Here is a 15,089-nt window from a genome sequence, read left to right as displayed (position 1 = left end):
TACTTGAGAAAACTCAGAAGACCCTTTTTAAAAATGATTTTCGAGGCTGAATCACTGTTCCTTACTCAGTATTGGACAGAAGAATGAGAAGGTTAGCTACAGTGGAAAAAGGAGTTTCAGAAAATATGGGGAAACTGCATAGTTACGAGTAACTAGCAAACATTAATGGGAAAGATGACTTACTCAGGAAAAATAATACAATAAATAGTAGGTTTGTGGTTACTGACAAACCCTTGCACTATTTTCCCACCCTATAAATGCATACAATACGACTCCTTTCTAGGGCAGATGCGAGATGGTGTCTAGCAAGAACGAACTGAGTGGGAACACTCTACTTTTTCGGTGGGGGTGGAAGGTATATATGCAAATGCACATTTGGATCAGATTTCCCTGGAGTACCTTTTACACAGGCAGACATTTTACACATTTTTCAGAATACCTTTACATTTGCCTTAAATAAAGAGAGGATAACATGAGAGAAAATTGTAGTATTATTTTCCCTAACTTTTGTCAATCAGGCTCTTATGATCAGAGCAAATCCATATGGGATGTCACATTAGACTCTCCAACCATTCCACATAAGGCAGTTAATTTTTTTATGTACCTGGCATCTCAGAATACTCACAGAGCTTAGGTAAGACGATGGTGCCCCGGCTGTCTGTAAGGGAAACCCAGCTGACATCTGTAATGACAGGCTAGAGGAAGGTGAGGCTGCACTTCCCAGCTGGGGACTTCTCTTTCTGAAAAATAAAGAGAAATACACGCATCATTAGCAGTTTATGCAGTCGTCATGTTATGAAGCTACAAGCAGCAGTTTTAGGCTGACATGCTGTGTGTACCTAAAGTCCATGAATGCAATTTGCTTCACAATACTTTCTGCCACTTGTAGCCCCCCTTTCAAAAGTTTGCACCTTCTAAAATTACTTCCTAGATACATTCATGATTAATGGTTAGTCAAATATTAAGATAAGGCCAGAACTATTGACCTTATCTGACGTGCAAGTAATACTGGCACCAGGAGGAGAACACTTACTCTCCTTGCAAAACGTGCATGTAGGAATAATTGGCTGGAGTTTGGTGCATGATAATAATATGGGGGTCAGAGAAGATATCAGTAAGCTAAAGAAGTGGCAGGGCTTTGTGGCTTTTATACTGGGTACATGAAATCTAAAACCTTACTTCTATGACCCGAATACCAAAGAGTGTCTAGACATTTCACCCACTAGTTAGCATCGGAATTCTAGGAGTTTAGGATATCATGAGCCATAAGGACCAAACACGCACAATGACCCACAAACATTTTATTGCATTCTAGTTGCTACAAGACATACTTTTCAATGTGTTTAGCTCAATTTCTCAAACAACCCTAAAAGAACAAAAAGTACTGGTGAGATTTTTCAGTTCGCTATGCCATTTTTCATGAGACTTCAAAGATAAGTTAACAATTGTGAGCAGTAAAACAATGATCTTGGTTCTTTTTGTCTTAGTTAGGATAAGACAGCCATATTTTTTTCACAAAGGTAGAAAGAATCAGTAGATCATGTGACTAGCTTGCACTATACTAATTGCCTGACACAACATAATAAACTGAAGTAACAATCATTCTTCACACTATCAAAATTGTGAATATGACTGCTCTCCTCTTCCCTTTTGTTATAGGTGGTGAATAAAATTATGCTGCCATTGTGGTCTTATTAAATAAAAATGTGAACAGGGTAGGCGCGTTGTTGTCTTATTTAAGAGGTTAATAACAAAAGTGCCATTGTCTATTGCCATTTCGTTCTGTTTGGTTGATGGTGGGAATAAGGCAGCCGTTTTAGTCCTTCCATCAAGAAGGAAATGAGGCAGCCAACAAACTCCTGTCCGGTTTTTATTAGTGTGATATTCATTTTCATTCCTAACCCTGTTTTTAAAAGGAATCAAAACAAAACGGGTACGCAGCTGATCCTAAACCAGCCAAAAGTGAACAGTCACTTTACCAGTTGGCATCCACAATACAATGCACTGACAGTTAAGGCCAGTTAATTTTGACAGTTAACTTGAGAAATATTACAGTTTTATTTCAAAATGTAAACTACAGCATCCCCACTCAGTGATCTAATGATCCTATTCTGGGAGTCAACTGCAAGAAATATTCGTTCAGGAAAACAATTACGCTGATTAGGGGCTGCAACACATGAGGAGATACAAGGCCGTAAGATTTTGCCAGAGAATTGGGGAAGAGGTAAGGCATAATGAATTAATACCAAACAACATGTGGTAAATAAATAAATAATACCCTATTTTTGACTAGACATATATCATAACAGATAGCTCAATAAATAAGAGTCAAGATTCGAGGTAGTAGGAGTTTTTGCAGGTTTAATACAGCATAAGGACAGGAACAGGACAACCTGCATGGGAATAGGATGACAGGGCCCAGCAGCTGCTGGGGCTGGATCTGGGATGAGCGCGCTGGCTTTTAATAACAATACATGAGCATATATAAATAACGCAAACACATAGCATTACATTGCAGTAGGCGTAGCAGTGGGTGGAGCAGAAGGCGTGACGCGTAGCAGTCGCGAAAGATAAGGGTGAGAAGAAGGTGTAACAGGGCGTATACATAGACATGTGATGCAGACGTAACAGGATATGTCATGAATGGGGCGGAAACCATGGAGGGGGCTACCTAAGGAGCCGGGACCTCTAACCTGATGGTGCGCGCAAACTGGCAATGACGTATCACTAGGAGAAGCTGGGGGCTATGAACTCTGTGCTAGGAGCAGAGACTGAAGTCTGGAGGGTCGGAGCGACATGTACCTAAACAGTATCTAGTATCTGATGTTTTAGAGAACATGTTGATATGAACTAGAAGTCAAGAGGGGAAAGGCTAACTTGATTCTAAGACTGAACCATGCATTATTCTACATGTAGTGCGTGATGAAGAATATGAAATGACCATTGAATGCAGTATTTCTCTAACGTGGAGACGTGAAGGCTAGACAATGACGGAAACTATTGATGCAGTTCAGTAGCCTAGGAATGCAGAGAAGGAGGACTGAACTGATAACTGGAACTATAACATATTCTTGGCAGACTCAGAGACTGAGCCAGGCTGGACCGGGCACTGCGAGGCAGGAAGTAAGTGAAGGGTCGAGGATACAGGTGGGGGCTGTATCGCTCCTCAGCGAGGCTTCAGGAGACAGGAGCTGAATCTGGTGTCCAGGCCCTTTTGAGGCCTAGAAACGGGGACTTTATAATAGAATAACGTGCACACTGAGAAACGTGGCAACGTAGCTTTACATAGGCCTGATATTCGTAGTATTCACGAGGACTGGAAACTGGCATACTAGAGGTGGACACAACTGTAATTGCGTCATTAATCAGACATGGGGAATGCATATGCATATTTAATCATGCACACATAACATATGATGGATGACACGTAGGGACACAGAACATGGCAAAATTTACTTTTCCACATTCCCTCCTTGTCACTACGTTTCCATCAGGAAACATCAATATTCATGATACCATCTATCATTTCATACAGTATCATTTGCTCGTCTCGAATTTTCTTAGAACGGGATTCAGAACGGGGCTTGGGACTAGGAATACAAGAGGTAGCACAAATGCCGCAAATCGCAGGGCCACATTGTATACAGAGGCAGCAGCTGAATATGATCGCTACTGCAATACCTACAAAGGACAATATTTTCCATCCCCATGCGGAAATTATATTCCAGAACCAACCGGACCATGTCCAGGTGCCTGGATCTTGGTGTAACAGATGGGCAATTTTATGGAGTCTGGTTATAGCTGAATAAACAGACGGCGCGTTATTTGGAATGAAAATGCAGCAACTAGATCCGATGACTCTACAGGCCCCGCCCCTATCGGCCAGTATGACGTCAAGGACGAGACGATTTTGTAAAACGACAAATCTCATAGCAGATTGCTCTTCGGTTAAGTTACCTAGAGCAGAGGCAGTCTCATTTACTACAGCTTCAAGGGTTCTGGTTAATCTACGGATTAGTTTACTATTCTGGATAGGTCCTATAAAGAAAAAGAAACCTCTATTGAAATCGGTATATTGTTCTAGAGCAGTTTCAGTATAATCGACAATTGGGGACTCCCTTCTATGTCTAATGTGTACTAGATGTGTATTTCTATGATAATCAGGTGGGGCTAGGAAAACGGGTGGCAGTAGGAAGGCAATGTAACAGGTTCCCTCCCAATCGAGGGGCAGACGAACATATGCAGTTTGACCACAAATAAAATAAGAATGACGTGAAGCTTTGAAAATAGATTTCCCACTGTCACTATACTTGACAATAGTAGTACAATCACTATGTCCTACGTGTACGGAACCCTTATTTCGGACACATAATTCGCCTTTGACTGGTAGTACTGAAATAGCAGGTAAGTCTGGAGTAGTATCAGACTGAACATTCAGGACCATGAAATTCGACGAATAATTACCTAAATTATACACTTCATTTTCTAGATCTAAACCTGTTCGGTGAGGGAGACCTTGCTTGTCTGGGAAACATGTACTGTTAAGAAAAGACATATCTGTTGAGGATGACGTTAACGTGGACCATGCTCCACACGAACCATTATGTGAAAATGGATAAGGAAAAAGTGGCAGAACTCCCTTCGGTGTCTGGAAAGGGGGGAGTCGACCACACACCCAACAATTAGTGGTATTGCTGGTCTGGTGTGAGTAATGTAACATGCGGATAAATGAGTTATTACGCATAGCGAGGCGGTAGGACAGCTCGTGAGGGGGCAGATCACTAAACGTGTGCTCTACTGTAGCATTAGCAGACTTATTTACATGTGAAACTGGGAAACATAGGTAAAATGCATAACTGGTGCAGGAAATCATAAGGCTGGAAAACAATATGAAACATAGAAAAACGATACATCGGATTGAGTTTTGACTAACTCTCTCACTATGGGGGTCTATTTTATACATGTCAGAAACAGTCTAACCGTTTCACCTAGGGGAGGACTTAGACAATCAAACTGACTGACTTATTTTACTAGACCGTAGTTTCTGTTTATACTCCTGCTGCGGAGTTTTCTCTAACAGGGGGGGTTTTGAATCAATGTCATTTGCGGGACAGTCCTTGAGAACAATATTCTGGCAATCCTTTGAATCCTGGGAAATGTTCTTTAAGACGGGTTTTAGTCCATTAAAAAGTTTGACATGAGAAAGGTGCACCCAGCCCTTGCGTCCTTCCAACTTCACGGCTGTACGGGTGGTGAGGAGGACCTGTCGGGGCTCTTTCCATCGAGGCTCCAGCGGACTTGATCTGTCAAAGTTGCGGACCATCACCATGGATCCTGGAACGATTTCATGCGGTGCCACCTCGGTATTGTCTGGAAATGCGGCGGCAACCTGTGAACGACATGAGTTGAGGGCAGACATCAAGGAAGCTAGGTAATCTGTCAGCATATTACTTGAAACATCGGTAATACTTCGGGGTCTAGGAGTACCCCACATATTAGGGGGGCGGCCGAAAACGACCTCATACGGGGACAGACCTGATCTGGAATGTGCGACCATGCGCATGTAAAATAAAGCAACTGGCAGAGCTACTAACCAGTCCACACCTTTCTCTTTACATATTTTGGCGATTCGGACTTTCAGAGTCTGGTTATGTCTCTCAACGAGACCGGCTGCTTCAGGATGGCGTACACAATGGAACTTCCACTGGTACCCTAGCAAAAGGGAAACATGCTTCATGAGTTCAGATGAGAATGGCTGGCCGTTGTCAGAATATACGACTCTAGGGAGTCCATAACGGGGGAAGAACTCACGAACCAACTGCTTGGCAGTGGTCGCGGCTGTGTAATCTGGGACTGGATATGCTTCTGTCCACCTGGACAAAGCGCATACAACTACAAGGACATACTTGAAACCTCGACATCGCTCCATCTGAATATAATCCATCTGGAGGACTTCAAAAGGGTGGTCAGGGGGCTGGAATCCACCTTGTTCCACCGGGACACTTTTACCTGGATTAAACTGACAACATATCATACAGGTACGGACTTTCTGCTTAGCTGCAGCTCGTAAATGCTTGTTGAACCAAATGTTCTGGATACTGTCTAACATAGCTTTTTCTCCTAAATGTGCTGGACTATGTGCGGTATTAATAATGACTTGAACCATAGAGTCGGGGAGAAACCATGTGGCTCTACCCTTTGTTAACCATCCTTGATCTGTCTGGACCCCTCCTTGTTCGGACCATTTCTTGATTTCATCGGGAGTAGCATGTAACTGGATATCTATGACATCTTGTGTAGGGTCCTTAACTGTCATGCATGTAGTCGGATCTGGAGTATGTGTCATGTTAACTGGAATGTCTAGAGTCTGTGCTGTAAGCTTGGCTGTGCGATCTGCTAGATCATTACCTTGGGAAATAATGTCAGTGACTTTCGTATGTGCTTTGCACTTCATGATAGCGATAGATGTCGGTAAATGTATGGCATCTAACAGAGCTTGAATAAGGAGACCATGCTGAATCTTGGTTCCATGAGAAGTCATGAAACCTCTCTCCTGCCAGAGCACTCCGAAGTCGTGTACGACTCCAAATGCGTAGCGTGAATCTGTGTAAACGTTAACTTTCAGGTTCTTGGCGTGTATACAGGCCTGTGTCAGAGCAACTAGCTCTGCTGCTTGAGCGGACAGAGTATCAATACGGTGTGTTTCAATAACTTCGGTGTCAGTAGTCACTGCATACGCGGCGACTAGATCTCCTGTACTAGTTCTCATACACGAACCATCCACATAAAGTGTCAGGTCGGGATCTGGTAATGGAATATCTGTCAGATCTTGCCTTGGCTTTGTCGTAATGTTAACTACTTCCACACAGTCATGTGTGGCAGAATTCGAAGTAACTGATGGTAACAGTGTAGCAGGATTTAAAATGTTGCAGCGTCTAATTTCTATGTGTGGCTGGAACAGTGTCAATTCATAACCTGTTAAACGTGCAATTGTCAAGTGCTGAGTTTGTGTTCGGTTCAGAAGAACTTCCACAGAATGTGGAACTTGTACTGTCAAGGTATGTCCTAAAACTATGGAATCACTTTGCCTAATAGCTAGTGCTGTGGCTGCAACTGACTTGAGGCACGCAGGCAAAGCCTGGGCGACTGGATCTAATGTGCTAGAAAAATAAGCACATGGCTTGTATTGTCCTGCTTGATCTTGCGTGAGAACAGATAATGCTGTACCTTTACGTTCAGTAACGAAAAGTGTAAAAGGCTTACTGTAGTTCGGTGTAGCTAGAACTGGAGCTTGGCATAACGCTTTCTTTAACTCGTTGAAACTAAGTGTATGTTCAGATGTCCAAGGGAGAACAGTCGATGCGGCTGCCTCCTGTGTCGTTAACTGTATCAGTGGCTTGGCTAGAAATGCATACTGAGGAATCCATTGTCTACAATAAGAAGTAAGGCCGATAAAGGCACGTACCTCCTTCTGGGTCTTGGGCTGAGGAAGACTCGCTATTAACTGGATACGGTCTGGTGTCAACTGCCTACCCCTCTTGGACAGCAAGTGTCCTAAGTAGACCACTTGCTGGACACAGAATTGAAGCTTAGAAGGGGACACCTTGTGCCCCATCTCGGCTAGGAAATACAAGACTGTAAGGGATGCTTGCTCGCAAGCACGTTCAGAACGGGCTGTGATCAGTAGATCATCGACATACTGGAGCAGGGCAGTGTCAGTTGGCATGTGAATGTTGTCTAGTTGTCTCTTGAGTGCTTGACTGTAAATACTAGGACTTTCTGTGAAGCCTTGAGGAGCGCGTGTGAACATATAGCTCCTTCCATTTAAACAAAATCCGAAAAGGAACTGGCTGTCTGGATGAATAGGAACACTGAAAAATGCGTTCTTGAGGTCTATGACAGTGAAGAACGTGGCTTCGGAATCAATGGCGGTTAATAGGGAAGAGATGTCTGGGACAACTGGGTACTGCGAAATAATACATTTATTAAGCTCTCGTAGGTCGATCACTAATCGATATACTGGGGGTGCATTTGGATCAGTACGTTTCATGACTGGAATGATCGGAGAATTACATACATTGGAGTCAGTTTCTACAACCACTCCTTGAGCCATGAGCTCGTCAATAATTTTGGATAAGGCTGCTACAGCCTCAGGTGGCAATCTGTACTGTCTGATTCGTGGTAACACTACACCTGGCTTGAGAGTCACACGATAGGGTGTGATTTGCATGTAACCTACATCAGTTGGACCTTGCGCCCATAAATGCTGTGGAACATTAGACAGTCTTGAATCAAAATCTCGTAATACATAGTGACCCTTAAAGTCACGTAGGAACAATCGTATTCCCTCTGGGGAACAACATATAACTGCACCTAACTCTTTCAGTGTTTTAATGCCTAATAGATTTTCTGGACATGACCTAGTAAGTAACAGATCAGTAGTACGGGACAATGGACCTACTTCTAGAGTAACTGGCTTTGAAATCTCATTTACGATAGGTTTTCCTGAAAATCCAAGGGAAACATTTCTTGAGCCTGAGAGCGGAGCCCCTGGAACTTCGGCATGACTAATTGTGGTCCTACTTGCCCCTGTATCAATCAAAAACTTTCTGTCTTTCCCTAATACTTGACTATGAACATAGGGACCTTCTTGATCTACAGGTATCTCAATGAGAGGCAAGCCTACCTCCCTCTCTAGGCTGTTTCATGAATACTGCTGGTACTCTGGATACTCAGACTGTGCATACTGGTACAACTGCGATGTAACGTGCTGTGTTGCAGCGATAGGCTGCGGTACTGTAACTATCTGTTGTGCATTCTGTGGCTGAGGAGTCTGTGAAACTTGCTCTTGTCTAGGCGGACGTGGTCTTTCTTTAGTCTTACCAGTAGCTATGTTGTGTTTCAGAACTGCACACTCGTTTATAAAATGACCTGGCTGTTTGCAATAGTTGCAGTTCCCTTTAACGGGAGCTGCAGGATGATTGGCTTGATTCGGACCCCTCTTCTGACTGTCTTGTGGAACGGATTGTGCAACTAGTACTTTCATTTTCGTGTCTTTCATACGTTTTCTCTCGTGTTCTTGCTCTTCCCTGATTCTATTCTGGTGGTACTGGAGCATCTGGAGCATCTGGGACGGAGTATTAGCTTGCCAGGTGCTTTCGACTTTCAGAACTCGATTTTTAATTTGTGAGCTTGAATTCTCGACTAATTTAGTAACAAAGAGATGAGGGTATGACTCGCTACTTGTCTTGAGGCCACTGTTGATACTAAAACATTTTTCAAATCTAGAATAAAAATCACTAATATCCTCGTCTTGCTTCTGTTTACAGGCTGAGATTGCATCCCAGTCTTCTTTTCTAGTTGTCAATAATCTGGGTAGAACTTGAATCAATAATTCTGGTAATTCTTTACATTTCTCTCCTAGACCGGTACCTGGTACTCGTGCCTTGTCTTCAGCTTCTAGAACTGTCCAATCTATCTTTTTCTCTCCCACCTCCCATTCTTTTTCCTTTAGCTTTTCATACACCCCTGCGGGCAACAGGACCTTTAACATTTTAATGATATCTGGGTAAGTGTATTCTCCCATACGGAGCATGTCTTTTAATTCTCTATGGAACCCTGCTGGATCTTTGTCATGACAGGGAATTAATTTCTTCATTTCGAGGAGTTCCATCTTTGTAATCGGGGTGTAAACAAACACTCGTTGCATTTCACCGTCCTCTGTCTTAACTGGATGCACTTCTCGTAACGGATTCTGTCTCTCCATGTAAAATGGTTTACTTTCTGGGGGTGAGACATGAACAAAATGCGGGTTCAGAAACGTTCTATATTTGTGGCGCTGTTCTAGAATGACACTAATTAAGTCGGTACCTAGACCTCTCCATCTATACTGGAGTAACTCGTTCAGGACATCGTGTAACGGACCTGGATCAGAATGCTGACCCTCATACAGAGTAATGAGGTGCTGGATCATATACATACCCACCAGTCGCTGTTCGGCTGGGGGCAATTTCAGAAACATTTGTGCCACTATTTCGTCTGGAAAAGTGGTAGAATCAGTAATCCATCGGACTGCTGATCGGGCTAGTTCTTGTTCATGCATGGTACTTAACTCACTGTAACCGATTCGTGATTTCAGAATGTGATCGGTAGCTTGGAACACTTGTTCTAGGGAACCTTGATCTGGTGCTGAATGATGGAAAATTGACTTGTGTTCTAGGCGTAAATGGCGATCTGGAAATCTAGATTTTCCTACATACGCTATTCTGGCGGTATTCTCATCGTCTTCCTCTTCAGGATCAGAGTTACTTTCTTTCTCGCTTACTTGTGCTGCTTTACGTTGTTCGTGTATCTTTATTATTTCTCTACGGATTTTCTTGTACATATTCTCCATGGCACTAATGGTATTGTGCTTACCCTCGGCTATATTATCACTCCACTTTGTCAGGGTTTTCATTTCGGCCGGATCTTTAGACGGGTAATCTTGTTCTCTTATTAGACAGTTAATTAAAAACTTTAATATCATACGCTGGATCTCAGCTTTCCTTTGAGACATGGCATCACTAATACTTTCTGGATCATCCCCTGTACGGATGAAACGATATATTCTGTCTAGATCTTCTTTCATATTGGGTAGGGTGACTAGATACTCGGTCACCCTCCTTACGCGTACTGAATATAAAACCATATTATTCTCGCCTGGGACTGGGTCATAGGCACATTCGCCAAGGGCTTGCCTGATTTCTGCAACAGACTTATTACTCTTGGGAGTACGCTGTGATGCTTGAGCATGTAATTCGAGTGCTGATAAACGCTTGCGTGGCGGCGGGGTTTGAGGAGGACCTCCTCCTGCGGCCCCTAGACCAGAATCATCGACTGATATTCTTCGTGGCGGAGCGGGAAAATGAAATGCTGGCTGGACCGGGGGTACCGTAGCAGGTACTGCATGGGGTGCCCCGGTGTCTGGAGGAGCAGGATGTGCCTGATTTACAGGGACTGGCGGAGCGCGAACAGGATTTGCATATTCAGGGACTGTGTCGTCCAGATAGGACGAAATAAAAATATCAGCTGCGGTCGGTTTGGGACGTAGCTTGGTCGGAACTAATGGTGACGGAAAATTACTGGATGCCTCCGGGGTCGCTTTTGGCAAGCCTTCGGCAAGAAGAGGATACATACCCTTAATAAGGGCATTCCTCTGTCTGTCTGACTGTTCGGCTTTGACTTGTTCACCTATCTCGATTAATTCTTTTTCTTGGGCTCGCTCTAAGGATTCTCTACTTAATTCTGACTTTCTGATTTCTTTTTCAGTTCTTTTATGAGCTTCTTTGCGCCATAACTCGATGGCATCTTTCTGTGACTGCCTGGCTTTCTTTTTCCATAATGCCTCTTCTACTCGCATGATGCATTCGGCATCCCATGTACCCGATACGGGCCATCTATACTTTTCTTCTAACTGTTTGGTATACTCTACCCATAAATCTAGATAAAATATGGCGCTTATGCCATGCTTCTGATACATAAAGTGACCTGGACTGTCCCTGGGCGGGACGGGAACTGCTGCTTCCAGCAGACCCTTTCTAGTTTTTAACTGACGTAACTTGGAAAATATGGGCATGACTGAACTGTAATCTAGACACAATACAATACACAATGAACACGATACTTATTCCCCATTCATACCACGACATTGAAATACATGAAAAAACATTTAAAATAACAGTTCGAACAGAATACTCCCTGGAAATACTGAGAACAGACACATAAATTTTCTCGAGAACAGAACTGACTAGAACAGAAACTAGATGCACTGCTGAAACAGTACGAAACTTACCGGTCTCATAAAGAGACACGTCAGGACCCGCATCCACCGAAGTGGACACTTCGTTTGTGGGACTGTGTACCACCAACCCACAGACCAGAGTCAATTAAATTGACCCTGTCTAGATACCACCCCAGTAACGGTACTCACCGGGCAGCAAGAACGGAAGGCCTCAGACTGGACTGGACTGCTACGACGACGGACGACGAACTTCGGACTTTAGTTACGGGTGGACCTCCGGATACCTCGGACCTTGGACTCTTGGCTTGGGCTCTGGTCGGAACTCGCCGCGTTCCTCCACCGTCTCGTCTGGATGCTGGACCGCCTCCTCCGTCTCCTCCGTGGGCCTGAGGGATACTTGAGCAGAAATATCTGCCACTGCGCAGAAGAGTTCCGTCACGACTGCAGAGGGTCAGGGGGTCGGCGTGGCTTCACCGACGCGTGGGGAAAGGGCAAGTCCCTGATCGGGCGCCATTATGTGGTAAATAAATAAATAATACCCTATTTTTGACTAGACATATATCATAACAGATAGCTCAATAAATAAGAGTCAAGATTCGAGGTAGTAGGAGTTTTTGCAGGTTTAATACAGCATAAGGACAGGAACAGGACAACCTGCATGGGAATAGGATGACAGGGCCCAGCAGCTGCTGGGGCTGGATCTGGGATGAGCGCGCTGGCTTTTAATAACAATACATGAGCATATATAAATAACGCAAACACATAGCATTACATTGCAGTAGGCGTAGCAGTGGGTGGAGCAGAAGGCGTGACGCGTAGCAGTCGCGAAAGATAAGGGTGAGAAGAAGGTGTAACAGGGCGTATACATAGACATGTGATGCAGACGTAACAGGATATGTCATGAATGGGGCGGAAACCATGGAGGGGGCTACCTAAGGAGCCGGGACCTCTAACCTGATGGTGCGCGCAAACTGGCAATGACGTATCACTAGGAGAAGCTGGGGGCTATGAACTCTGTGCTAGGAGCAGAGACTGAAGTCTGGAGGGTCGGAGCGACATGTACCTAAACAGTATCTAGTATCTGATGTTTTAGAGAACATGTTGATATGAACTAGAAGTCAAGAGGGGAAAGGCTAACTTGATTCTAAGACTGAACCATGCATTATTCTACATGTAGTGCGTGATGAAGAATATGAAATGACCATTGAATGCAGTATTTCTCTAACGTGGAGACGTGAAGGCTAGACAATGACGGAAACTATTGATGCAGTTCAGTAGCCTAGGAATGCAGAGAAGGAGGACTGAACTGATAACTGGAACTATAACATATTCTTGGCAGACTCAGCGACTGAGCCAGGCTGGACCGGGCACTGCGAGGCAGGAAGTAAGTGAAGGGTCGAGGATACAGGTGGGGGCTGTATCGCTCCTCAGCGAGGCTTCAGGAGACAGGAGCTGAATCTGGTGTCCAGGCCCTTTTGAGGCCTAGAAACGGCGACTTTATAATAGAATAACGTGCACACTGAGAAACGTGGCAACGTAGCTTTACATAGGCCTGATATTCGTAGTATTCACGAGGACTGGAAACTGGCATACTAGAGGTGGACACAACTGTAATTGCGTCATTAATCAGACATGGGGAATGCATATGCATATTTAATCATGCACACATAACATATGATGGATGACACGTAGGGACACAGAACATGGCAAAATTTACTTTTCCACAGGTGAATAAAATTATGCTGCCATTGTGGTCTTATTAAATAAAAATGTGAACAGGGTAGGCGCGTTGTTGTCTTATTTAAGAGGTTAATAACAAAAGTGCCATTGTCTATTGCCATTTCGTTCTGTTTGGTTGATGGTGGGAATAAGGCAGCCGTTTTAGTCCTTCCATCAAGAAGGAAATGAGGCAGCCAACAAACTCCTGTCCGGTTTTTATTAGTGTGATATTCATTTTCATTCCTAACCCTGTTTTTAAAAGGAATCAAAACAAAACGGGTACGCAGCTGATCCTAAACCAGCCAAAAGTGAACAGTCACTTTACCAGTTGGCATCCACAATACAATGCACTGACAGTTAAGGCCAGTTAATTTTGACAGTTAACTTGAGAAATATTACAGTTTTATTTCAAAATGTAAACTACAGCATCCCCACTCAGTGATCTAATGATCCTATTCTGGGAGTCAACTGCAAGAAATATTCGTTCAGGAAAACAATTACGCTGATTAGGGGCTGCAACACATGAGGAGATACAAGGCCGTAAGATTTTGCCAGAGAATTGGGGAAGAGGTAAGGCATAATGAATTAATACCAAACAACATGAATGGGCAGCAGTTTCTCTGAAATGGATGGTTATCAGAATTCTCAAGAGGTTTTATAAGTGACCTGGAGTGTCAAAGGGCACAGACGGGAAGTTTTAAGTCCAACATGGAAGCAAAACCTGTGTGCTGGAGGGAGGAGATGTCCGTTTTATACAGAATCTGAACAAAAACTTCATAAACATGATTTTATTTGTCGTTTTATAGCGAGGCGAGGATGCCAAACAGGTTATCAAATTCAAATTTTAAAGCTTTATTCGACTTTTAGTCATAAAAGCAAACCTCCTAACCATGATACAATAAATACTAAACATAAGAATAATTCATTAAAAACATATTAAACAACAAAAGTCGAATGCTGACAGATTCTAAAAAATGTATACATACATTTTTTTTTTTAATTCATTAGAAAAGGTTAAAAAGAAACAAGCAAGTTTAAACAGGCAGTTGATAATTCATATTAACCAGTAGGCTTTAAAGTACGTGATCTTATTACCCACGCCCAGGCCAAGAATTTTGCTACGCCTATTACCAATGGTGTTGAGGAATCAGATGTTAAAATTCTTAGGGCTTGTGAACAACAGCGGGTGCCCATATTTTTACAAACTGGTTTTAGCCACTTTCGACGGGGAATGGCGTACAAGGGGCAGGAAAAAAGCAGGTGCGCAATGTCCTCTGTTTGGTTTTTACAATGGTCGCAGTAAGCGTCCTGCAATGGGGACCAGTGTTGTCTAAAAGCGTTCACTGGGAGTGTTCCCACACGAAATTGGAAATATAGTTTCCTGTCAAATGGACGTTCAATTACATCCCGATATTTTTCATATAATGGAAGTTGTTTAGTGTCCAAAAAGCGTGATGACAGGGTAGATTGCAAACCTTTACGATACAATGATACATATACCGACTCCCAATAAATATCCTTCAATTGCTTTTTCGAAGGAAATGAGGCAACATCCTTATTACCCCACAGATGGTCCAGGCCCAACTTCACC

The 15,089-nt window shown here is 43.4% G+C and overlaps 1 protein-coding gene across 2 annotated transcripts in view; it reads right to left on the bottom strand.

Moving 5' to 3' along the window:
- INO80E (INO80 complex subunit E) overlaps window positions 1-15,089 on the bottom strand; it is a 275,519-nt gene that overhangs the window by 82,577 nt on the left and 177,853 nt on the right. For both annotated transcript variants that reach the window (XM_078652431.1, XM_078652432.1), the window contains exon 6: window positions 626-740. In XM_078652431.1, the coding sequence (XP_078508557.1) occupies window positions 626-740 (115 nt within the window). The remainder of the gene's footprint in view (window positions 1-625; window positions 741-15,089) is intronic.

The sequence above is a fragment of the Lissotriton helveticus genome, chromosome 7 (genome assembly GCF_964261635.1).
Source record: "Lissotriton helveticus chromosome 7, aLisHel1.1, whole genome shotgun sequence".
Taxonomy (NCBI): Eukaryota; Metazoa; Chordata; class Amphibia; order Caudata; family Salamandridae; genus Lissotriton; species Lissotriton helveticus.
The sequence above is the reverse complement of the archived record's forward strand: the minus strand, read 5'-3'. Positions and strand labels throughout refer to the sequence as shown.